Raw genomic sequence first — 27,487 nt, forward strand, 5'->3', positions numbered from 1 at the left:
GCATCTCTCAGGAGATGGGTCTTTCCAAGTAATTGTGTTCTAATTGCCTTGGTATGATGCCCTCCTGCCAGAAGACCTTTCCTTGCTGTCATAAGAACTGGAGATCTCTACAGTGTCTTCTGCTTTTCTCAGTCTCTCCAGGTCAACCATCTTAGTCTCAAGAGAACACGTTTGCTTCCTGGGTGCTCATTGCACTTAAACTAATTGTGCGCCTTAGCTGTGTTAATGAGTGTTTTAATGAAGTGTTTTCCCACTGAATATGAGCCATTAACTACACAATGACAAATGGGTAGCCATTTTCACTCACTGCAATGGAGTTCTGATAGTAAGAATATATGCAATGTAAATTGAGTACCTTGCATATCCTCCAGCCTACTGAGTACAGTGGTATTATAGTGGCTAGAGTGTGTGAGGACTGACTTTTGGGGAACTCCAGCTCAAATCCTTGCTCAGCTTTAAAGCTCACCAGATGTCCTTGGTCAAGCTGCTGCCTCTTAGCTGAGTCATGAGAAGGCTGTTTTACCCCTGGACTCTACAACCATCTGCTTCTTCTCTTCTTCCTTCTGTGTTGAGTGTTAGATCGTAAGCTCCTTGAGGCAGGGAGCTTTCCTCTTGCACTGATGGTGAGATAGCGGTAGGACGGCAATGATCATGATGATGCTCTGATCTCCTTGGGCCAAGAGAGAGATAAATGCAACAACAAACGAATTGCAACCTGCTACAAAAGTATCTGGTAAAACTTGCCAAAGAAAGCAGGGTGGCTTTAATGAAGATGGGCATTACTCCCAACCCAAGTAGCAATGAGAAAGATATGGTCCGGTGGTCATACAAAGACCCCAAAATACCTTTATGAGAAGTATAAGGATGTCACTGAGCTCAGGCTGGCCCATGCCCTGTTCTCAGTTTCTGCTCATGCATAGCCATGAAGGCTGCAAATCATGTCTAAAACTGTCCTGTCATAAAAGTTGTGAGAGAGACTGATGTTTTGTGCCATTGGCAGATGTATGCCTGCCACTCTTTGTTTCAAACCTCCTTAGTCATTCATATCCATTAAGCTCACTCACAGAAGGCATTATGAAGGAGGGAAAGAAGATAAGTGTAATTTGGGCAAACTCAATTAGAAAAGTTCAGCTGGAACATATGAATTATAGAAAAGAAGTCCTGCTGTTACGAGAACTATGCAGAGGTGAGATCAAAATACATCCTCCCTCAATCAGGTAGCTATATCTTGGGAAAGATGGTGCACCAGCAAAATAAGTATGTGGTTGGCTTTGTGTCATTGCCTTTTCTTTTCTTTCTTCTCTGATATGGGGGATATAAAAGCACTCCCCTTCCCGCAGCTGAGAAGGGTTCTTGGTCTAGGGATGGGAGAGAATTTTTGCTCCATTCACATATAAAGGCATACCTATCTAATTTGGACTTTTCAAAACAACATGTGAACTAAAAGCACAGCCATCCTTCAAAATTGGCACTTCTCTAAATTTTGCAATGCAGTTCTCCGGCCAAGAAATGTGTACCAAAAAAAATGGATGTGTCGTGGTAAACTGTGCATAAAAATGCATATATTAGTGGAAGCAACATACAAAACTGCATGATATTTAGGGGAATTGCTTTGCAAAAATGTGTTCAGTTGTTGTTGAAAATTGAAGTGGAAATGTGAAGAACTGAATTTGAAATTGGAAAAATGAGGGAAACTGAAATTGAATTGAGTCTTAGACAGTGTGTGCAAACCTTGTGTGCCCCTCTCTCTCTCTTCTTGTCTTTCTATTATCCTTTCCTTTCCCTTTTCTACTTATTTCAATGTAAACATATCAGCAACAGGAAAAAGCAATCCAGTAGACAGGAAGCTTTCAGCAATAGCAGGGATTCTTTGGTAACTGTTTCTAAGGGCTCATAGCACAAAAAATGTAGCTTACCCAAACTCCTATTGACCCATAGTCCTTAAACACAGTATTTCCCCAAGGCAGTAATGCTTTATGGTTTTGGAATATGTGGCAATCCCAGCTGGCAGCATATAACTCTGGATCACTGGTCAGCAGTTCCTTTCTCCTCTCCTGTAAGTCATAAACAGCAAGCCGTGGGGCTTATTAAACAGACCTCAGAACTCTCAGGGGTGCTGCTATTCCTTTCTGGCTAGTAAAACCAGCCCCTTGTAGCTGTGTTTCCTATTCCCACAAACTATAATTACATTCTTTTATGTTGTCTCCAAGGCCAAAGATACCACTTGTTCCAAATATTTTGCTTCTGAATGGCTCCTTGCGTTCTGTTTGGTATGGATCTTAATTCCTAGAACTGGAAGACCATAACATTGTTCTTTTCAAAGTTTTTCACAGATCAGCATGAGATGCACTTCTTTATCTTCCATTGCATGATAGCTATCGAGAAACCAGTTTCCCTTGCGCTTACACAGTTCATTTATGACAAAGCCTTCAGAAGCTCTACAAGGGTCAGCACTATAGTCGTAGAGTAATTATATAATTGTTGAGTTGGATGAGACCACAAGGGTTATTTACTCCAACCCCCTGCAATGTGGGGACTCTGAAGTTAGGAGTCTCGTGTTTCACCCGCTTAGTCAGGGGTGCCTACTGCCTGTAACATCACTGTTGTGAAAACTTCCTACTCCCTCTCAACTGGCTGCTTTAAAAAATACTGTGTGAAAGTTGTGAGACCCTTTTCCCCCTCAGAAAGCTACAATTCCCAATCACACCCTCATCCCAGGGAACTCTGGGAATTATACCTTTACAAGGGGAATGGGGGTCTCCTAATAACTCCTGGCACCCTTAACAAACTACAGTTCCCAGGATTCTTTGCATGAAATCATGGCCATGACTGTTTAAAGTGGTATGATGGAACTTTATAGTGTAGTTGGGCCCAGGAGAGTACCATATTTCCTACGTTCTCCCTGCCCTTCCCCATTTTGCATCCTATCTCTTAAGTGGAGCCAGATACCCAGGACAATCTTCTCCCAACATACAACACACTAGCCTTTTCTTATCTCTTGCAGGCACATTTCCTTCAAGAGGCACCTGCCCAGGCAGATGCATGTTTCCAGTGTGGACTATGGTACAGAACTACCACTTGCGGCGGAGCAGCCAACTTGCATCGGCCGGATCAAGCCAGAGCTGTACAAGCAGAAATCCGTGGACTCTGAGGACCCTAAAAAAGAGGCAGAAAAAAACTGTGGGAAAATAAATTTCGCTTTGAAATATGACTATGAGAACGAGACCCTGATTGTGCGGATTCTCAAGGCCTTTGACTTGCCTGCCAAGGACCTCTGTGGCAGTTCCGACCCCTACGTCAAGATCTACCTCTTGCCTGACAGGAAGTGCAAGTTCCAAACCCGTGTGCACAGGAAAACACTCAACCCCACCTTTGACGAGAGCTTTCAGTTTCCTGTGCCCTATGAGGAGCTGACCAATAGGAAGCTTCATCTTAGCGTCTTTGACTTTGACAGGTTTTCTCGGCATGACATGATTGGTGAGGTGATCTTGGAGAACCTCTTTGAGGCTTCGGATCTTTCTCGGGAGACCTCCATCTGGAAGGATATTCAGTATGCCACAACGGTGAGTAGGCGGCTTTTGCCATTAGTGTGGAGAGACAATAGCACACCAATGCTTGGATGAGTTTGCCGTAGCTCCGTAGGCCAAGCTGCACTTTAAAATAAGAGCTTTGGCACAGAAGGACCATCAAGTGTTCTTCTTTTGAAGGTGTGGATGATACAGTGTCAGTTTCGGGTGTTAAATGTTCCTTGGGCCCTCATGGGTCCCTTCTTCTCCTGGCTTCTCCTTCCTTCTGCCCCCTCACTTACCCTGTTCTTTGGAATGCTGCTCCTCGCTGTGTTCATTGTGCATGCATTCACAGAGAAGAAGTCAAGCAGGAAGGGAAGGAGCAGAAGAGCCAGGAGGACCTAGAAGTGGACAATGGGTTTCATGCAGCAAAGTCCTGGTTACTTGAGATAGCCATCAATAGCTGTGCACAGTTTAAGCAGAACTAACATCCATTCAAACATCCAGTCATTCATCTAGGTTATGGGTGATTACATTAAAAATAGTAATATTGTGAAGGTACCACAGTTCACACCAACAGAGATTCATTTTGCAAAATCTTGGTCTGATTTACATGACAATACTCCCACTTCCTTTATAGGTCTTTCTAGGCCAATGTTGATAATCCTGGGTGAGATGTACTTACACCCAGGTTTTGTCAAATTGTGGCAAGGAATGAAGATGATGGCATAGGGCTGGGCCAAGACATTTTGCTACTCAAGGCAAAGGAAAATATGGTGCCCCCCTCCCCCCACAATGCCACATACAGATGCTGGTAGATTACTTTCACACCGGCGATGGCACAGCTTTCTCCACCACACCTGAGGGCAATAGGCTGTGTTAGAGTGTGTGGGGCAGGTTGTGTAGCTGGAGATAGCTCCATCTCATGCAATCTAATGGTAGATATCAGGGTAGATTTATGTCTGTTTCAGGGAATCAAAACATGAGAACTTCCTTGTTGTTGAAAAAATAGGCAAGGTCAAGGGCAGGCCTCTCCATGAGCCACAGTAGTGCACTGGTTCCTGGTTGTAGGATCTGTTCTGTGCTTTAAATTCTGACAGCTTTGGCGGTAAAAGGTGGGGGACTGCTCACAATACATCACCATTGCAATTTGCATAGTCTATAAATTGTTTTTAAGTGTCTTTCTTTGTCCTTGGGATATTGCACTTTAATTATACGGGAGGGGCTGGAAATACAGGGAAAGTTGTACGTGGAAGAGAATATTGCCGCAAGGACTGGGGTCCACCCTCAGGGTTTCACTGACTTGCATTTTAAGCAAAACTGCCAACTCATATTCAGTATTACAACCCGTGAAATCTAGACATTTGCTTTATTTTAAAAAATGCTGAAGCTGCCAAACTATATTATTACATGCCATACTTTGAGCTTTTCATTACTATTTGAATTCTCAGTTGTTAATAAGGGTTAGTGAGTGGCAATTGAAGCAGACAAATCTTAACAGAGAATGTTCCTCCCATACATTTTAAGTCTGATTTGCTGAATCAGTTATTCAAGTTTCTTTGTCTCTCCTTATAAGCATCTCCCCCCCCCCCATAACAGTGCATTACTCTATATCCACATTCTGCACTGAGATCAGATAGGGTCCAAAATTAATGATCTCCATCAGACCATGGATGCATCATTCCCATTTTAACACCATACCAGGTCAGAGCTCCTTGTTGAGAAGGAGTCTATACCCATATGCTCCCATGTGTCTCTGCCAGTTGAATAAGATGGAAGAAAAGATAACCAGAACAGATGGTAGTTTCTAGGTATTTGAGGACAGTACTAAGCATATCCATGATTAAAGCCTGAGGACTGATTTTGCCGGGGGGGCAAATGTGGCACCCAGACCTCTCTGTTTGGTCCGAAGGACTCTCCCAATACCACATCCCATTTCCTAAGGCTCTGCTTCATGTTTTCCTTGAGTGCTTTTTTCCTGGCTGGAATGTGTCCCTGAACTATGATAATTCCTCTTGTTTGCCTGGATACAGCACAGGCAGAGGAGCACAGGTGGGAATAGAAACTCCTGGCATTTGTGTGACTGAAATTCAGCCTACTGTACAAAAGGTAAGAGGCACATATGTTCCTCTGCCTACTTTTGCCTCTGGTCCCACCCACCACTGGAATGATTGCCCTGGGAAGTTGCTAAGGAGAGACTTTGATCCCCCTACCACTGTTATAGAGGTAGGTCATTCAACACCTCAACAGGGAGGGTGAAAGTCTGTGTCCTTGTAAAATGGGATGAAAAATTATGACAAGTACTTGGGTACAGCCAGCTTGCTGAAGCCAGCAAGTTGAAGGTGGTGCCAAAACATTGTCCTTTCATTGTTCCAACTCTTGCAGATTTAATATTTAGATAAGGTGACTTAGTCTTGAACACCCAGACAAAGGTCATAGGATAGAGCTTTTGGGGACTTCTTCTGCATGGAAATACCTTTGGCAAGCCAAGAGCTCCTGCCGATTACCAAGAGGGACTTGGCAAAGCTTTTCCTCCTGGCAACTTGTTTTGAAAACCAGAAGCATGAACAAAAAAGGTCTTGTAGTTCTGTGCAGGTTTCAGGAACCTCCCAAAATGGTGTCCCAAGTTGGAGGAACAGGGGAGGCCAGGGGAGGCCAACAACAGCAAAAGGAAAATACTGAGGACAGCAATGATGGCAAGTCCCTGCCCCCTGGCACTTCCAGCTGCTGGTGCAGGTCTTATTGCACTTATTTTGAAGGAGCAGCTACTGTCAGTTAAAATTAATGTCAAATCAAAGGATGTGTCCAGGGTCATCTCTAGTTTAGCTCTCGTATTGGCCAGCAATAGCTTTGCATCGATAGAAGGTAGCTGACGCAGGTGGCGCTGTGGGTTAAAGCCTCAGCGCCTAGGACTTGCCGATTGAAAGGTCGGCGGTTCGAATCCCTGCGGCGGGGTGCGCTCCCGCTGCTCGGTCCCAGCGCCTGCCAACCTAGCAGTTCGAAAGCACCTCCGGGTGCAAGTAGATAAATAGGGACCGCTTACCAGCGGGAAGGTAAACGGCGTTTCCGTGTGCGGCTCTGGCTCGCCAGAGCAGCGATGTCACGCTGGCCACGTGACCCGGAAGTGTCTCCGGACAGCGCTGGCCCCTGGCCTCTTAAGTGAGATGGGCGCACAACCCCAGAGTCTGTCAAGACTGGCCCGTTACGGGCAGGGGTACCTTTACCTTTACCTTTTTATGGACTGGTTGAGTTGAAAGGCTTGTTTGAGGAACTCTAGTGCATTGGCTCAGACTAGCATGGCTACTGTGCTCTGGTCTTGGGACAATCAAATGTTCTCCTGTCCCTTTCATGTTTCCTACCTTTCTATTACTCCAAGGAATTACTCTGTGCTCCAAAATTATGTTCTTACTGTGAAATAGATTGCTTTCCAGACCTTAATACAGCTGTTTGATTTCCCCATGCCCTCACCTAGATTTTTCTATCTAATCTGTCCAAGATACTGCCCTAGAAGGAAGTTGATCAGCTTGCTTTATATAGCCCAACTTTGAGAATCATCTCTATAGATTTTCCTTTTTTTCCTTTTTAATAGATCTTTCCAATCAAATCTTCTTCAGAAGAGTTTGAACAAATTTGCTTTAAATGAGAAGTTACAGAATCCGACAAATTGATTTTTCCTCTCGGAAGTGCCGAACCTGGGGAATTGAACATGGGACTGGAGCTTTAAGGCTGCTAGCTGCCTGGGGAAAGTTTTAATATTTTGGGCAGGAGGAAATGATGATGGTGCAGTGGGGTATATGGCCTGGTACTGAGCATGTAATTAGTCCCAGAAGTGCCATTGCCTGAAGGCCTTTCTTGCATCCTTGCCCTCTAAGCCCTCGGTGCTGTACTTACCCCAGAAGCAGCACTGTTGTTGCTATGCTTCAGGAGCGCAGTCTCATTATTCCCATGCAAAGCTCCCCATTTATCATTCTAATAGTGTAACTGTCTCACAGGTTTGCAAACACTTCTGCAATGTTGTTGTGATTGCCAACAGCCCAGGAAAACAGTAAGATCCTTAGCAGATGCTGCTAATTTGTTTCAAGCAGTAGCCCTCCTAATCGGCGTCATAAATATGCATTAAGGCTTAGCCAGACCTCACCCAAGGATGCTAATGCTTGGCCCTAATGAAGTTCTTAATCACGCCTCCTCGGAATGCTGCAGACAAGAAAGTCAAACCTAGTTTTTCTTCCAAAATCTACATTAGGGCAATGCCTTGATTAGACCAGCCAAAATGTCCCCAAATAGGGTGTGAACATTTGAGTCCTCCAGGACTTTTCATTGGATTAGCTGAGGTGGTAAACAAAATCGGGCTGGGGGGGGGGGAGTTGGAGCCATGGAGTCTGCTCATACTCAGGAGAAGGAATGTGGGAAGAATTAGCAGGCACTGAAATATGGGTCTGTTAGGTTTCGGGTGGCATTTGGTATGGCAGGGAAGGTACTGTCACATGTAACACAGTCTCAAAGTGGTGAGAGACTACAGTGGTTCCAAATGCTTTTCTTAGGGTTTGGTTTCCTTGAAATGAAAGTCAACGGAGACTGTGGGGGTCTTTAACATATAAGGTTTTATTTACACATATACACAACCTGAGCAAAAGATGGAGGGGTTCACAGCATTAACACTCCACAGGTCTTGCTTCCTCATGAGGCTTTCAAGGAAGCCCCCAAACCACAGCTCTTGGGACCAGCACAGAGCAAGACATGCCTCTGTGTCACCAGCTTCCAGCATAAACCAAAACTCTCACACACAAAAGAGAGAGTTGGGGTCAATTTCCAAGAGGGACCACCAATTGTGATGTGTCTGCTCAACCTCTCTCCTCCGCTGAGAAACAGGTTTTTTTTGGGGGGGTTGCATTGTTTCAAAAGTCTTCAAAACCTGTTTGAGCTAAGGTGACAGAGGAACAAAATAATTACGTATATACACCATGGGAAATCAAATGTCTCTCAAGCAGCTTTCAGTTCTCTTAGAAGCTATTGACTATTAGGCAGTTTCTTCATACTTGGCATGGGGCTCCCCATAGGCTGTTTCAACTCCTTGATTACTGTAGTGTGTATGCAGATTAAAGTGTGCTCACATCATCTTTATGTATATGGATTACGTAATGACATGGGCTGCTGGGTTAATTGAAAAAACAGGAAAACTGAAACGCTTCTGTAAAAAGAAAGAACTAGCCGCTCATGGTACTTGTGGCCTTGAATAAGGATCCTCCAAGTGAAACCATAGCACAACACAACAAAAGGAATCTCTGTCATGCTCTGGAAATTTTAGAGATTTTTTTTTTAAGTATTCCACATAGTTTTATCTGCTTCAGATATGTACAGTGAAGCGACTGGTGCTTTTACACTGCACAAAACCTCACCTCTCAATTGGCTGCATGGAGTTATGTTGCACAAAAGCTGCCAGCATCCATCTGTCTTGGGAAACAATGGAGGAGTGCACCTTTGTGGGTGAAGTCAAACTGTTGGAAGGTTGCAGAGCCTGCTGTGGAAACTGATGTAGGAGAGATATGTTTCGTTGCAGCTGGGGCAGACGACGGCATGCAGTTGTTCTGCTGCAGATGCACCATTGTGTTTCTTCTCTCTGTGCTCCTCCCAGCGGTCATTCCTTCTCTGGTCACTGCTATGGATGCATGACCTGACTGTCCCCAGGCACTGGCAGGATTGATGTTGGCAGCCTTGATGTTGCATTTGCAGACATCTTTGTAACACAGAGTTGGTCTGCCAACTGGCCTGGTGCTGGAAGACAGCTCCCCATAGAGCACGTCTTTGGGAATCCTGCCATCTTCCATTCTGTGGACATGGCCAAGCCAGTGTAGACGTCACTGAGACAGGAGAGCAAACATGCTGGAACTTTTGGCAAGGGAGAACACATCTTTGTTTGGAATTCTGTCCTACCATTTGATACCCAGAATCCTCATCATGTGGAAGGCATTGAGGCGTCACTCCTGATGGTTGTGAAGTTGCCCACAACTCACTTCCATAAAGCAGCATGCTCAACACACAAGCCTGGTAGACCTTCATCTTGGCATTGGACATTAGCATCACACTCTTCCAAATACTCCACCACTGAACTGCAGTTCTTTCTAAATGTTTATGCTAAGGTATACATTTTTTGCACATTTTACACATTGTGCATGTTTTACTCTCAGAAGTGCATCATAAAATCTGCAGAAATATGAAAACTGAAGGGTTACTGCATCCTGATCCACATCTTAGTCTGGGAAATGCAAACATGGTCGGTTTACCTGCAGAGGCAGACTGGACAAAATCCCTGAGCATCCTTAGTCTTTGTTCCATAGCAAAGAAACAACCTGAAAGACTGCCAGATTTCACACCTGAACATTTTTTTTTCAGAAGCAAAACCTTCCACTCGTATTGTTAGTGATGTCTTGTCCAGGACAAGAAAAGAAAAGATAAAATAAATGAGAAAAAAGAATGAATGCCTGTTATTAATTTAGCACCTAATGAAGCAGAACAAAGAAGTATAAATAAACCTTTTTTATTGTTTGTCCTCTATCTGGCTGGTGATGAACATTTACATTTTAGGCTGTTTTCTCTGTCACAGTATAATACTGCTGCTATTGGATAACCAGCTGCTGTGCTCAAGCTTTCTATTTTGAAATAAGTATTTACGCCTTGACATACTATCATAAGTCCATAGGGATAGGCAAATTTTCCAGTTTGGGGTTCTCATTTTTCCAGTCTCCAGTGATCCACATCAGGTTATGATTTTTTTTTAAAGTCCTTGTGAAAAATTCATTAGCATTTTAAGGTAACTTTCTTCTAATATGCACATTTTTGTTTACATATTTGCCCAGCATATATGGTTCTGCAGGCAGTTTCCACTAATATACTGCATTTTTGGTATATTATTTTATATTGACATGTGCAGAATTTACGCAGTGCCGGGGTGAAGAACCCTTTTTAGACTGAGGGTCGTGTTCCCATTTGGGCAACCTCCCAATGGCCATAATCCAGTGGTTGGCACGACCTGAGGCAAAAGAGGATGGAGCAACAAAGTGTAAATTTTACCTCTGTATAGTAGGCTTGTTTCTTATAAACACTCCTCGCTATCCTTCATCCAGACAAGCAAGAGGCATTATCAGAGTTCAAAGACCCATTCCAGCCACACATACCCTCCAACTTTCCTCAGAAAATAGGGATATTCAGCAAAAGCACTTGGTGGGAGAAGCGGGAACAGTGAGGGGGTGTCTTGGAAAGAGTTCTGAGGGTCAGGTAGAGAGGCTGAATTTGGTCTCTGTGCCTGAAGTTCCCCACCTCTGCCCTAGCATATGCATTTTAGTACACATTACTTGCTTGGAGAGCTGCACTGCAAAATTTGGAGAACTGTGAATTAGCATAATGGTTCTGTTTGATTTGCACATTGTTTGGGGGAGTGTGAATTAGGTAGGTTCACTTTTAAATGCAGGCTGAACTGAATTTCTTCCCCATCCCTAATAAGTTCTCACAGATTTTGTCAAACAGGGCCTTCCCTGAAGCCTGCCCAGCATGGTGGCCAATTTAATAAGACACATTTTCATGTTTCTTCATAGTCAACCGCGCTGTGACATGGTGAGTCACTTAGATAACTTGGGATTAATTGATGGTGGTATGAATACTGTGTAAAAAAGAGTAAATTGCAGCAGAGGGCCTCTTCACTGCCCTCAGCATGGGAAGCTGCACAGAATATATTACACAACTTGCTTAAGAACTAATTCAATTGCCAATCAGATTCTGGTGGGTTTTGATTCCCAGCAGTTTTTTCTCCCACACGTTGGGCTTAAATTTTGAGAACGGACAGCTGCCCTTTAGTTGCAAGACTGCCAATATGTTTCCTATTTCTGCAGGCAAGAGAGTTTTAGCCGCATGTATTTATGATCATCTTCAGTTCTAGATATCGTGGGGTCATCTACCCCCCTTTTTTTTAGTGAGGCACCAAATGGTTCACTTCATCTCCAATCTCAAAGGCAAAGGCAAAAAAGGGCTGTGGCTCTGCTAGACATGGCAACAAAAATTTTGTCCATCTAGATTTTCATTGATTTGTTGTCCATATTTCCAGAAGGGATTGTATGTGAACAGAATCCAAAATAGCCAAAACAGGTCACGTCCATGTGATCTGTTATATAGAATCATAGAACTGTAGAGTTGGAAGGGGACCCCAAGAGACATCCCTGGGTGGGCTCAAGCCACCAGCCTTCTGAATGTTTTTGAGCATTCATCCTGATTTGTTTGCAGAAAGTTTGCAGGGAGTTTAGACAACATTGACTTTTAGTGGACATTTATTATGATTGGCTTACGGAGAAGTTCTGTGACATTGTGTCTGGGATATAAATAAATTTAATAGGAATACCCTGCATTTCCCTGTCACTTTCCTTATTGCAAGAAGTTCAGTTCTGGAGGGAAGAGGATTCATTACCCAAGAACATGAATCAATGTAACCTTGCCAGTATGTGATTGAATCCTATAAGAACTGAATAAGAGTCTGCTGGATCTGACCTTTGGCCCTTCTAAATCCAGCATCCTGTTCTCACATTGACCAACCAGATGTGTGTGAGAAACCCACAAACAGGAAGAGCTTCAGAGTAAAGAGAATTGTTTCAGCTTTTTGTAACCATCTGTGAACACCAGGATACATATGTTAATAAATGAAAATTGCTACTTGGCTGGTAATTTAAACAGGCATATTTTGGGCTGATTAGGGAAGGAGATGTTGAAAAAGCAGGAGTGGGATTTTTTTGTGGGAGAAAAAGAACGTGTTTAAAAACATTCCACTGGTACGTATGGAGACTGCAGCTATTCAATGGTGAGGGAAAGACACTCTGTTCATGCTCAGAGGTACTTTCTCCATATTATAGGACTTAGTATTGAAAACAGACTTTTCAGCAGAAACCTTGCATTAATTATATAATGGGGATGAAGAGACAAAGAGACCTTCATGCCCACAATAAGGCTGCAAGGGTGAATTATAAGAAACAAACAATAATTAGTTTTGTTCTTTAAATGAAGATGGATGAAAAATGAGGAGACACTTATGGAGGGGAACACATTTTTGTGTTACCTGTGTGGAGGATGAAATTGCTCAGGGATGAGACAGCATCACTTTCTATATGCTCAGAGGCACGTATCTGATTGTGCCTCCCCTCCAAAGTAATAAAGTAATAAAGTGAATTGTTAAGGCACTACCAGTACTGAAAGCAGAATTCAGTTTGGATATTCAGCAGTTACTTCTGATCTGCAAATTCTGGCAGACATTCCTAAACTTGTCATTGCTTTTGTTTAATGTGCTTATGAGTCATGCTTGTGAGAATATGTGATGCTCATTTATGTAATCTCTGCATACTTTCCATTTTAACTTTTCTGTAAAACATTCAGTATTGAACATTCTAATATCATATTGAAGCTGGCAGAAATCAAAGCATTTTTAGTCTCACAACGTAAGGAGCAGTGCAAGCATGAAGCAAATCACACATGTTCATTTCGGGCCTTGCATGGAAATGAGAAATTGATCACATCTGAAGGAATGGCAACACAAATGGAATTGGCTGGGATTCAGAGATGCAGATGAATGTTCTACAGAAATCCACAGCTTGAGGCTGGGAAAACAGAATTTTATCTCTGCATTTTTGACAAGCCTAGTAAAAAGAGGAATGTGGTTTGTGGACCATACACCCAAGGAAGAGTTATTGGGGGCTGTAAAAACTAAGAGGATTACTCTGACAACTCTTACCCTGGCAGCTCATAGTCAGGGTACTATTCTAATGCCAACTTTTATGTTTTCCAAAAGATTCTGGTATCTAGCTTTAGTTAATCTTACTAGTAGCAAGTGAACATCCAGGCATCTTTACGGTCTCTCTTTAGTGTGTTAATGACTTGTTTCTTTACAAAGTAGCATCACTTTCTGTTGTTCAGTGGTGTGTTTATTACGATCTTGACTTTTCTAGGGAGCAGCTGCCTTCATAGAAGGAAATATTTAAATGGGGAATAAGATTTCTGCAGTGCCAGGCAATGCCAGGCAAACAGAGCCACTCATATTTTTATTTTATTTTTTATCTACCAGAGCAAAAATGAAAGTTGGGCATTATTAGTCAAAGAGATGGAACACCATATCCATCTTGCTTAAATCATCCTGTCATTGCAGCTCTCTACAGAACTTTAAAGCATCAGTGCCATAGGTTTCCTCTTCTGTGGGTTCCTATTATCGTTTATCACTCGCAAAAGAATTTATCATCCTGATGAGTGTTGGTAGGTGAAGAGAGAACAGGTGTACTGATGGGACCCACAAAGAAGTGAAATAATCTCTGCATGCAAATATACACTGTATTCTCCTGCATGAGCTCTGTCCGTGTGAACCAAGCCCATCCATCCAGTCATGGGAGGTAGAAAACAAGTTTTGCCCTCTCCCAAATGTTACCTCTGGGATGCGGGTGGCGCTGTCCGTTAAACCACAGAGCCTAGGACTTGCCGATCAGAAGGTCGGCGGTTCAAATCCCCGCGACGGCGTGAGCTCCCATTGCTCGGTCCCTGCTCCTGCCAACCTAGCAGTTTGAAAGCACATCAAAGTGCAAGTAGAGAAATAGGTACCACTCTGGCGGGAAGGTAAATGGTGTTTCCGTGCACTGCTCTGGTTCGCCAGAAGCGGCTTAGTCATGCTGGCCACATGACCCGGAAGCTGTACGCCGGATCCCCTGGCACCTCCTTCTCAAACTGGGAAGCTTCTGCCCAGCTTGGGGAGAGGGAGGAGTGATGACATCAATATGTCATGCGCATGGCGTCACCCCCTCCCCCAATCACCTTCACAAGCTAGCACCGCAGGCCCTAACTGTTCCCCTATGAAAATTTTCACCTCACGCCACTGCTTGCCTCTCATTTCTTGGTGACCCATTACATGTAGAAAACCTCAGGAGCAGGCTTTATGTTTTAAATAGTTCTAAGTGTTTTGCAGTGTTTCACTCACTTCTCCTCAACATTTAACATGAGGAAATAATAGTTAGTTAGTTAGTTAGTTAGTTAGTTAGTTATTTCCAGTGCTTTTTTTCTAAAAACAATGTTTAGGGGTGCTCTCATTTTGACTCAAGAAAATACCATTTTATAGTTCAAATTGGGGAAAATAAATACACGAAATGGACAAAAGTACAAAGATTCACAAAATGTTTAGGGGTGTGCATACCCCTGTGTACCCTCAGAAAAAAAAGCACTGGTTGTTTCAGTGATTTGTATACTGCTTAATCACAGTCATCTCTAAGTGGTGTCTGGGAGACAGGGTACAATAAGAGTAAAAATGAGTTCAAACTAGGAAATCAATTACTAATCGCAACCGAGTAAGTTTTGGACTTGGCTGAAATTTAAAACCATAACCATTCTTTTCAGAACATCACACTGACTTCAAAATTGTTGCTCTGAAAGTGTAAACCTCAGCAGGCCTTGTTTAAAGAATTCAAGAAAAATTTCTCTGGTGTGGAAGTTAATGTAGGATATTCATCACGCAAGCACAAATATGCTTGCTGAATAGAGAAGAAGTCTTGCAGATGAAGGCTTATGTTTATTTAATATTAAATTTCTCTCCTACCAATCCTCCAAGGAGCTCAAGGCGTGGTAGGCATGGTAGGAAGGCTGAGAGACAGTGATTGGCCCCAGGTCACCCAGTGAGCTTCATGACTGAGTAGAAATTTGAACCCTGGTCTCCCAAGTCTCATTCCAACAGCCTATCCACAGCACCACACTGGCTCGCTATCAGCTTCTTGGAAGAAAAATGTATTGGGGCAATGTTGGAGCTGCTGCAGCTCCATGGCTTTTTTCTTACCCTCTTTCCGATAATGTGTTGCACAACACAGCCACTACTGTGGCATCATTGCGCCATGTGTTTTTCTTTCCTAGCCTAACAAGGGCAGAGAAACACTGGGCCCAACTGGAATGCTGCATCTGTAGATGTTAACAGGAAGAGCAAAGAAGCAGTCACAGGACAACATCAGTTTCATATTTGTTGTAGTGTCCAGATCTTCCCCGTGACTCTACTTTATGCCTGTTAAGTAAAGGATGAGACTGGCACTGACTTCCCATTGCCCCATCTGGTCAGAGACCACACAGTACCCTGTAGTTCCGTTATGCATCAGTTTACTTGCAAATAAACTGCAGCAGTGTGTCATCTGCACAAAGGGTTAAGAATGCACCTCCCCTCTTTCTACATTTTTTGCTCCGAGACTCTGGGCAAAGGGCCTCGAGGAAAGCCAGCATCAGTATTCTGATTTGCTTCCAAAGTTTCTGCATCTAGTTAATAATGAAAAAGGAACAACAAAATAAATTGTGGAGCAATCATCAGATTTTTATCTCCTTGTGAATCTGGGGATGTTACAGTAATGAGTGATTCTTCCAAAGTATGACTAATGCACAAGTGTAACCACAGATCAGCCTAGCTAGTAGAATGCAGCCCAGGGCCATTATATGGTAATGATATAAACACTGACTGAATGGAAGGAAGAGGAGAGCGTAAGTCAAATGCCCCAGCTGCTTGAATGCAGATGATTCTATTGCACAAAGTATCTGGGATGGGAATGATCGACATGCCTTTGCGTTCCTAAGCGCTTATGCTGCAATATTGTTCATTCAAATTTGATCTCTGGGACCAGCAGCCCGACTCAAAAGCAACTATTATTTCTAAGCTATCTGACGGCTTCATCTCACCAAATAGGATTAGCTGGAATTCACCCAGGACTCAGAAACGGCAAAGGCTCTGTATGGTACGCACAGAGTTTTTCAGATACTTTAATGTGGTCTCTCATTAATATTCATTGGAGCTAGGCAGCATAGTTCCTCAGAGACTCATCAGTGTGTACTTGGGATGGGGCACTGAAAAATACTGAGTAACGGTAACAACTGCTGTTTTCACTTATCTCATCACAAAACATTGGCAGGGAGATTGCGGCTGCTAGGCCAAGGTGTCCTAAATCCACGTGGGGTGGGGGGAGTTTGTTATGATCTGGAATGTAATTCATGAGGACAGGGAATTTAGAGTTGTCTGGTGAACTCTTTTACAGTGATTTCTGTAAATATGTCTCTTTAGACTTAGGGTGGTGCTACTACGAATTTTCACAATGCCCGAGTTTCAAGACAAAAGGCAGGCTTTTGTGGGATGCACATGAGGCTGTTTTGAAGGTGCAAAGACTAGGACAAATGTGCTACTCAGGGCCCCCAGAATGACATTGAAGCCTGCTGTGGGAATTGGTTGAACTCTTTTCGTTGGGTCCCCAATGTCACCCAGGAAGGCTGGCAGGCTCCTGCTGGTGGAGGACTGGGAGATGGGGCAAGCCCCCCCCCCCCAGTCCACGTCCTGCTGGAAGTGCCCATGGCCAAGTGATGCAACCCCAGGAGCACCTTCTGGAGCATGGGGTTGTTTGGGGTGAGCTCTCAGAGGTAGGATGACAAGTGGCAACATGGTGTGACCTGTGCCATGCCTGTTGGACAAGGAGGTATGGCAGCAACATGGCATCAGGAGCTGCAGCTACAGGTGTGGCCTGAGCCCTTCACGGGCCAGACTGTAGAAGGAGCGGCAACATGAGTGGCAGACATGGGCTCCTCACACCACCCTGCTGTTGCTGCTAGCCTGGGTGCCATCACACTAAATGGGAAGCTGTCTGACAGCAGGACATCTGCTTCCACAAAGCAGTATCATGGGGTTGCCCTTCAAAAACCTCATCCTTGTCTCCCCCAGCCAGACATACTGCAAGGGAGGCATCCTGGTCACCACCATTGTGGTCTGCTGCCTGAGGAAGGGAAGTTACATTCCTTGGCACACCTTATCAGTGCTGTAGCTCAGTAGTAGAGCAACTGTTTAGCATACAGAAGGTCTCAGGTTCAACCCCCCAGGAACTCCAGATAGGGCTGGAAAAGACCCCTGTCTGAAAGACAGCACCGCTGCTGGTATGTGTAGACAAACTAGATAGGCCAGTGGTCGGACTCTGTATAAGGCAGCTTCCTATATTCTGATGTTGCATCAAGATGCACATCCGAATACATGTGCAGGTGAAAGTACTGCAGTTCAGAGGGGGTAGATTTTCATCCCTGTTCAGAAAGTTGCTGAAAACGGGGCAATTTTCATGAGAGCAAGTAAGTTACTTACACACACACACACACACACACACACACACTTATGAGTTTTGGCTCAGGACTGATTGATTCATGCTATGTCATCCACTGCTTCATTCCCTGTCTCTTTGGAAAGCCTTGTGAATTTATTTGCCAGCAAGTGAAGTTTCTGTGTGGAAGCACACCTTTAATACCTTGCGCATTAGTATTCTGGACAACTCTGTGGTATAAATGTGTAATGCTTTGTTTTACTGAGGGCTGAATAGGAGATCATTGGGCAAAATTCTCATGCATCAACAAGATCTATGCCAGTGATGCTTTAAACTCCCTTAATGTCTCTACGTGTCTTGCTGGCTCCACTGCTTGATTACTAACAGCTACATTTACTCTTCAAGGAAGTGTTTCATCTCACTTGAAGGAATCAAAGAGCCTTTCTCCATATGGATTGCTAAGCTGTGGAAATGAGTCTCTGACATTAAATAAGCAAACTTCAATTTATGTTTCTCTTCATTCTGGATTGTGATCACACATTCATACCATTTAGAGTTAATTAATCTCAAATCAACACCATCTGCAGGGCCTGCCCAGGTCATTTTGCTACCCATTTCCACATATAGAAACCGATTGGACTGACAATCAGCACTGGCAATGGGATAATGTTCTCCCGAGGGGCAACACGCTAGCTTGGTCAATGCAAGGCAGGCCACATGACCCACACACCTTTGTTCTCCTACAGCTCCCTGCCACTTCCCAGCATTGGTGTCATGATTTAACTGTCCCACTCTCCCCAACTGTAGGGCTGGCAGTGACCATCTTCTTCTTCTTTTCTCACATGAAGGGCCAAACTAGGTATGGTGCCAAATGTGTCACTGAGAAGCATGGTGTTTTTTTAATGTTTGACTGTGTTTGAGGCATGAGAGTTTAAGGTATGGGAGTTTTTATAAGTTTCTCTTTCTGTGTAGTTTCAGAAAAACTGGAAAAGACTGTACCTTGTTGAAAAAATATAAACTGATAAGGTTGGACTGTTGTTTTTAAATTCCTGGTTGTGTTGATGACTGTCTAAGGACAAACTGAGGGGTTTCTGATATGTCACACTTTTACTTGCATTCCAGAATGCATACCTGTGTGGGGTATATGTGTGTGTGTGCGCACAGAATACAGTGGTACCTCGGGTTACATACGTTTCAGGTTACATACGCTTCAGGTTACAGACTCCGCTAACCCAGAAATAGTGCTTCAGGTTAAGAACTTTGCTTCAGGATGAGAACAGAAATCGTGCTCCGGCGGCATGGTGACAGCAGGAGGCCCCATTAGCTAAAGTGGTGCTTCGGGTTAAGAACAGTTTCAGGTTAAGTACGGACCTCCAGAACGAATTAAGTACTTAACCAGAGGTACCACTGTATATAAATCCTCTGTAAATACCTTAGGGCCCAGCACTCTATCTCCACCATATGCACTTCTTGCCAGTATTGCTTGGGAATGTGAGACCCTTGGTGCAAGGATGCTTGTCCTCCCGGGGTATCTAACCTGAAGACTGGCACTTTCCTCCTGTGGTGGAATGAGCAGTAGGGGCCCAGGTCCTGTGCAGTCCACCACTGGACCCCTTTCACCTGGCTTGCTCCTCTTGCTCTGTCACCAAGTTGCCATCCATGGTTGAGGGAATGACATCAAGACATTTCTGTCCTGCCATGTTTTTAATGGTTTAAAATATTTCTAGTTATTCTTTAACTTTGAAGCTGCTTCATTTTATTTTTAAGGATATTTTTAGTGGGTTGAGTGGGTTGTCAAATGGTTCCTGCTGCTTATACTGTATATTTTTTATATTGTAGTATTTTCCTTCTGTTTTAAAAGTACAGTTTTGTTTTATTTGCTTTACAATTGCATGTTGTTCTTGTAAGCTGCAATTGGGGGAGATGTGTGTGTGTGTGTGTGTGTGTGTGTGTGTGTGTGTGTGTCAATGTATATATAGAGAAAGATAGGATTAAGTTTATGATGATTACAATAATAATACAAGATGACTAGCTTGGAATGAAAGGGAAAGTGTGGGTGGGTGGTGATAACATGTGGGGAGGAACTGTGGGAAACTGGCCCTCAATATCACATTCCTAGAATACAAGCCTCCACAACCACAGAAAAGACTGGTGCTGACAGCAGCTAGCTGGGTACCACTGTGCCTTCAGGCAATGACACACACAACCTTTCCCCTTACCTCAAGAAGAATGGTCAGTTGGGTACCACTGCTTGGAGGAACCCAACAACCTTCCAACAATGGGAGGCAACAGAGTGATTGGTTGGATGCTGCTGCCTGAAGATGCTTGGAGTTACTTCAGGCAGCAGCTTCCAACCTTCCTTAGCCTGCTCTTCATTCCTGATCCAAAGCAGGATAGGCTGGTGAGATAGTCCAAGACTCTCCAGGAAACCTGAACCCCAGCCTTCATAATAATAATAATAATAATAATAATAATAATAATAATAATAATTTATTATTTGTACCCCGCCCATCTGGCTGGGTTTCCCCAGCCACTCTGGGCGGCTTCCATAAAAACCAAAAATACACTAAAATATCACAGATTAAAAACTTCCCTGAACAGGGCTGCCTTAAGATGTCTTCTGAATGTCTGGTAGTTATTTATCGCTTTGACATCTGATGGGAGGGCGTTCCACAGGGCAGGCACCACTACCGAGAAGGCCCTCTGCCTGGTTCCCTGTAGCTTTGCTTCTCTCAATGAGGGAACCGCCAGAAGGCCCTCGGCGCTGGACCTCAGCGTCCAGGCTTCATTCACACTTTGGAGCTGGGAGGTGGGCAGGTGTTGCTGCCCAATTTCCTGGTCTTAATAAATGTTTGCTGCAGCTGAAAATTTAAAATGTGAGTGGCTTTGATTTTTGCATTCATTGGTGTTGACTCACACATGTTCAGTTTCTTGGGCTTTCTCTCTATGGAATTGTGTTGCTGCCATTGGCAGTGTCTGTACTTTCACAGCAAATGGAATAAAAAGTGGGTGCAAGAAGAAGAAAAGCCCTGAATTTTAAGTAGATATTTGATGTGCACAAAGGTGGGGCCCAGGAAATATGTGATTCACAATATTAAGGCCCAGAGAAATAGAGTGAGGAGGGAAAGTTCCTTTGCTTGAGGCTTTTGCAAATGCCAGAATGGTACATAATCACTTTGTGAATGCATTGAACTCCTAATTCAAAAAGAAAAATTGAGGATGCTACCAGTAAGTCTGTGCTGATGATATAACAATGTGTAGAGTGAGAGGAGAGAGGAATGTGACTGTGAACAATTTCCTCATTCCCCCAGTGTAGGGTAGATAAAGTCTGATATATATGGTTAGCAGTGCATCTTTTATTTTAATCTAAAACAATCCTGAGGACACTCAGCTTCCTAGCTAACCCATCCTGGGCTGGGATGTGCTGGAAAATAAAAATGACAGAATGTGCTTCTTATAGGAACATTAGCAAGATTTCACACATGCCATTTAAAGTGATTTTAAGCTTCTCTCCCACTGTTGATCTGAATGTGTGGAAGATGGAAATATAGCTTTAAATGCATTTCAGATGGGGTTTTTTAATCAATTGTTAGCCACCAAGGAATTTACAATATCATTTCATACTTTCTGGTTGGGTTTTTTCCTGCCACAACTATGAACAGATAGATGTTTCCTGCTTGAAGGCTATTTTCTAGTCCTCCAGTGGCACTGTTTTATATCTAGAGTGAGAGAGAGAGCTGCACATATGTGAGAATAGCTTTCCATCATATTTCAACCTTTCATACCTGGAAGGAAACAGGGGCGGGGAGAGCCTTGTTGTCTTCACCAATACAGATTTCCCTCAACACTGTACTTTGCTTCTGGTCAGGGGAGAAAGCCTTGTCAGTTTCAACTATCTACATATTTTCCCAAATGCTCCTGCTGCTGCTTTGAAGAAGGGATGGGGGAGCTTGATGGGTTATTTCAAAAGCAAAGGTTTTTCTGGGATGAACAAAGCTAGTTTAATTTAGAGTAGGACTAATAAGGGACATTTAGAATTTACAAGTGCATGTATATATAGATAGGAGTAAAAATAGAAGCAGACTATGCTTGGATAGACATGGCGATGTACTGATGTTTTGGTCATTAATTAAGATTCATTGGATTTAAATGTGCTGTTTGATGTGTTTTATTATTGTTGATTATAATTTAAAAATGTGTTCTGCTTAAAAGGGGTTTTCAGTTTAAAAACACAAGATGAAATGTATGTCAGCCAGTATTGGTATGAACAGAATTAACTTTAATTAAAAAGAACTGGAATGGGCCTTTGTGAAACTGTCAAGGTTTTAAGCTACTGGTTTCACTGGATAGTAGAGGTGTGGGCCCCCCCAACGAAAGCTTGTTATAGGGAAGTCCAAGCGAAGCAAAAAAGGGGTGTGTGTTTTCCTACAGAGCGGGCCTGGGGAAGGAATTATATTCAGTTTGAAGGTGAACCTACCTAATCTGTATTTTCCAAAGCAATATGCAACTGAATCAATATTCAAACCAAAACACAGCCATCCTTAGAAATTTGCATTTGTCTAGATTTTACAGTTCTCCAACGACATAATGTGTACAAAAATGCATATACTAATGTGTGTCTAAGAATGCATATATTAGTGACAATAAGATACAGAATGCATTATATTAGGGGGAAATGCACGCACACAAATTTGTACAATATTAGGAGCAATTCACACTAAAAAGCTGGTGGGTGTTCATGAAGACTTATTCTTTTTTTTCAAATTGTAAACTGGTGTAGAACTGAAAAGAGCTGAACTTAAATTTGAGAAGAGAAACCAAATTTGACAGATTCACCCATTCCTTAGGTGGGGCATCTGTGGGCTTTCAGATGTTGTTGGATTCCAGCTTCCATCATCCCCAATCATTGACCTATCTGGGACTGGTCCAACAGGATCAGACCTTCCAAGTGTCCCTATTTTCCAATGACAGCCCCAGATTTACAGAAGCCATCCTGGTTTCTGATCTGATCCTGGAACGTCCCTCTTTTCCTAAGGACGTCCCTATTTTCATCAGAGAGATGTTGGAGGGTATGGAGTTATGCGACCAAGGAGAAAAGTAACTATATAACCTTTAGAAGACATTTGAAGGCAGTCCTGTAGAGGGAAGATTTTTATTGTTTAATGTTTTATTATGTTGGAAGCCATCCAGAGTGGCTAGGACAACCCAGTCAGATGAGGGGGGTATTTATTATTATTATTATTATTATTATTATTATTATTATTATATAGGACATCCCTATTTTCATCAGAGAAATGTTGTAGGGTACGCATCTAGAAGCCCTACCTGCAGTGTAGAGGATGTGTTGACATTTAAAGCTGGAAACTTTTGAATAGTAATAATAATACACATTAACTGAAGTGGAGGAAGTTCATTCAAGCACTTTAAAATGCACGTGTGATTTCATTCCTATTCTTGTCACTGTTGTACTGGTGCTGTGTTATGCTCTAGAAGTGCACACATTTCATTAGCAGCTGATTAACTTCCCTGTCTTGTGGATCCTTGCTAGCATTTTCTCAGCACCTTTATGAAGTACCTTGTGGAACAGATAGCTGCTATTTCTGAACTGTGTAATTACTAGTGTTGCAGAGAAGGAGCTATCAGCTGGGTGGCTGATCTCTGTACTTCTACCTTCTGTTGTGACAAATGAAATTGCTTGATTTCATTTGTAACTAGGGGAAAACAATGTGAGGGAAGTAGCACTGCGAGCTGTTTTCAGAAGATTAAAATGACTGGAGGGGGTTCACCTGAATTGCAAGGAAGACATTCCCTATTAGAAAAGGAGCGCAAACATCGTTCACATGTATCATCAAGGTTCGCTGAAGAAACCTGTGGCCATACTTGGCTTTGTGCACTGATGATGATAAGAACTGAAAATTGTATTCTAAAATGGGGTGCACCATCAATGTTCAACTTAGACTGCCAGCTCTCTAGCATTTTAAGACCTACTTTGTTATGCTTTGTGATACTGTTTCTTCCACACACACACACACTCTCTCTTTAATTCCTTCCCTTCATCACAGAGCACTAAGCTGAATTGTTCATTATCCTTTCTGCTATTTTAAAGGAGTGGTTGAAACATACGTTAGGTTTGTGCAATTAAAGTGGATTAAAGTGCTCTGTCACCCTAGCACAACAAATGTGCTTTAAAACACACACACAAATTACTTTTTTGCAGTTAGGAAAGTGATGGGGGGAAACACTGAAGTGTGAAGGGTGCACAAATGTTGTATAAACACTATGCAAAAAAATCAGGATGAATGCTCAATAAATATGTTTAAGCTCTGTGAATGCAAATTGTGATGAATACTCAACAGGTCATCTGGATGAACCCCTATATATCAAGATACAGTTATATATATACATATACAGTGATTAACAAAACACAGAGATTAAAGTTTGAGTTTCCTCCTTCTTCAGCTGCTCTAATGTTGATAAAATGATTCTGTAACCCAGGTGGCATTTCTATAGCGCTGAGGATGGAATATTCAGAAGTGTTGCATTTGCTGATGTTGAGTGATATCAGATATTATTTTCCAGACTGAGGCTATTTGGTGTTATGGTATCCAGAACTTTTCTTGCGTTTCCAAAGTTCTTCAATCAGATGGCATCCCTATTGCAATAATAGATCGTGTTGGAGAGGCTGTGACTATCTGAACTGAAGTGCTTTGTGACTGGCTGTTCCATTTTTAAAAATAAAGATTGCAGGTTTAGGATTTATTGTTCTTAAAATGTGTGCATAGGTCAGTTGTTTTATTCAGATACCGTATGTGGCATCCTGGGTGTTTGAACTCAGTTATGTGAATTGTACTGCAGGATCTGAAACTGATGCTTTGTTTGCTATAGTAAATTCTGCTAGTCATGGTGCTCTTGAATGTAACTGTCTCCCTGAGATAAATCCTGAGAGAGAGAGCAAGAAAGAGAGAGAGCCTCATTGCAGTTTTTCATAGCAACCCTTCAGGCAAACTCTTTCTTGAAGGCGGGTTCCCTTAGGTTCCTTTCCCATTTCGTAAGATGTAGGCAGCTTTCTTCCAGGCATCAGAGACTGCCGTTACAGCATGGACAGAAGCAAGGCGCAAGGCCCTCAAGCCTCCAGCCGGGCAGAGCATGCTTTCTGCCACTTTAATCTATGTTCGGCTGTCATTTTGAGAGCCATTCCTTATTTAGATTGCCACGAGTATTCCTAGGCTCCCACCCTCTTCTCTATTCCCCTGCTGAACTGTATTAAGAACTAAAAAGTTGATTGAATTCAATGCTGTAACCAGAGGGGAAATCTGGATGTTTACTATTCCTAGGTAAACAGGCAGTTTCATTTCTATTAAGGGCTTTGTCTATTGACTTTCTGTTGCCTGCTTACAAAGGCAGCTGCCTGCTGTCACGCCGGCTGGCTTCACTGCTTGGCCTCCAGAATGCACAAAGAGAGGTGTGCCAGCAGGGACCAGGTGAGGTCCAGCTCTCCAAAAAAGCCATAGCCACATATTAGAGACCCTTTGTGACTAATTCATTCACTGCAGTGAATTTGTTAAATTAGTATTTTGCACAAAGAGCCATGCATTTTGATTTTCTTTTCCAGTTGGGAAAGTCATTTAAAAAAAGCCACCATTTCTCTCTCGCTTTTGAGCTTTGCAAAAACATTCAGGTAAAGCCACATGAGACTAGAGTGGATGAAAGTGTTGCTCCTGTTTGGAGCAGATGTCAGTTGCCCAAGAGGTCAGATCAGACCTGCCATATTGGATGCCGATGGCTCATGTCCCTTGAGCCTATCGCCGTGGAATCTGAACAGGTGAATCTTTCTCTTTTCTCAACTAGTGTGCGATCAACAGTTCAGATCTGCAAATTTAAGCAGCCAATGCACAATGTTTTCAAACTATGCAAGTTCTAACCTATTCCCATGAGGGTTGTTTTTTTTAAAAAAATCATAAGGTATTTTTCATTATTAGGACTTATTGATGTTTACCATCTACTGTCTTTCTTTTTGGTTTTCTTTCTAAAGTTTATCTCTCGCCTTTGCTTTGCCACTGCAGTTTTTTTGCTCTGTCTTAACAAGGAGTCTGTGTAGCTCAATGCTAGAGAGATCTCCCCTGCTGCTGATGCTTTGTGCAGCATATTTTTGTGAAGCCTGATGCACAGCTCCAGCTGCCTGCAGCAGCTTCATCCCTTACAGTATTAACTGCCAACAAGGGCTGAATACTTTGTGAGTCCTGTTCCTTAATCCTAAGCATTTGGAGAGAGGCTGGAGTGGCTCGGTGTATGGAGGAAAGCACATTGCACATGTTCAGAGGCACTTTTCCTTATTACTTCACGTATACCATAACTCAATCCCAGTATTGAAAACAGTACACAAATTTAAGCTTGTCCCTAGGGTCATTTATATCGCTAAAGGAATTTGAAAACACATTAATCGTCTTAACAAAATAAGTGAACAACTTTTGCACCTGTCCGAAGCTTGTTTACTTTCCACGATTCAAAGAGGTTTTTTAATTAAGAAAATCTGCAAATTGCCCAGAAGTTATATGATTTATGGGACACAATTCCCACATGAACTTCATAACATCCTGTTCCTTGTGGTATATTGCATTTCTCCCTGTGCTCCATTCTTGGCGTAAAGTGGATAATGCATTTTGGCATGTGCTTAGCAAAGGAAGCTAACTGCCCCCTGCATAGGCGGGCAGTGTATAATTTCCATAATCACTTTCATTTAGCATTTGCTGTTACTTTCATTCATTCCTGAGAAAGCAGCAGAGTGGAAAAAAGACAAGTGCATGAGTTGAAAAGAATACATGGGGTGGGGGGAGAAAATTGAAAAGGGAAGCTACTGGTACTTGCATTGCTTGGCTGCTGTGAGAACAGAATACTAGTCTAGCTGGGCCTTTGGCCTGATCCAGTAAGGGTCTTCTTATATCTTTAATGTAACCATAATAAGTGAGTGTTTTGCCCACAAGGGATTCTCATTCAGTTGGAGTCTCAGGATGATTTATTCCTTAGCTCTATACCTTTGTTGTTGTTTTCCTTTTCCTTTTGGTCTTTGTCTTTCAGAGGCATCACTGCCCAGACTCATGCACCACGGGAGTAATGTGGTTTTTGCAATATTAATCGAAAAAATCACATAGTTCAGGTGGTTCACCTGAGAAGTAACTGCAATAGCACTGCAATTCCCTGCAATTACTTTTCAGGCACTGTTTCCTCTGACTGGTAGCAGCTCACAGAGGCCTTTCCCCATCACCTGCTGGTTCTTTTTACTGGAGAAACAAGGGACTGAACTTAGGACTCTTGTCTTGCATGCAAAGCATTTGCTTCTACCACTGAACTGCTGCTCCTCTCCCTCTGCTGTGTGCTATGCAGTGGCAGCAGTGCTCCTATAGTCCTATAGGAGTGGCTGCTGGGCTTGGAAGGGGCTGGTGGCAACCACCACAGCAGCAGAAAAATGGCAGTGGGTGGGAGGCAATGCTGCGGTGCATGAGGGCTATAGGCTCGAAAGTGTGGTGGGTGGGCTGGGGGACCGGCACTGATCTGCCACCTGTCTCAGTTGGCTGCCTGAGGCACAATGCTCACCTTGCCTGATTAGTAGGCTCGCCTTGATGGCAAGTGACAATTCTCACTGCCCTCTCCACCTAAGTAATGAATTGGACACGCTGATTACAAAAAAATAATAATCTTATTTCTGTCCCTACAAGAGAAACTGAAGACTAGATGGTATTTCCTACAGTCAATGCAGGGCTTTACATTTCCAGTATTTTAAGGAATACTGGGCATGAGAAAGCAAAATTGTATTCTGCCGCCATTCCTTCCAAAGATCCTGCAGGGGTGCCGGGTTTTATTGAACAATTTAGCGCATGG

The 27,487-nt window shown here is 43.0% G+C and overlaps 1 protein-coding gene across 4 annotated transcripts in view; it reads left to right on the top strand.

Annotated features, from left to right (window-relative positions):
• Positions 1-27,487, top strand: part of SYT6 (synaptotagmin 6) — a 147,577-nt gene that overhangs the window by 68,619 nt on the left and 51,471 nt on the right. For all 4 annotated transcript variants that reach the window (XM_079979412.1, XM_079979413.1, XM_079979414.1 and 1 more), the window contains exon 3: positions 3,005-3,563. In XM_079979412.1, the coding sequence (XP_079835538.1) occupies positions 3,005-3,563 (559 nt within the window). The remainder of the gene's footprint in view (positions 1-3,004; positions 3,564-27,487) is intronic.

This window comes from Podarcis cretensis, assembly GCF_951804945.1.
Source record: "Podarcis cretensis genome assembly, chromosome: 6".
NCBI lineage: Eukaryota > Metazoa > Chordata > Lepidosauria > Squamata > Lacertidae > Podarcis > Podarcis cretensis.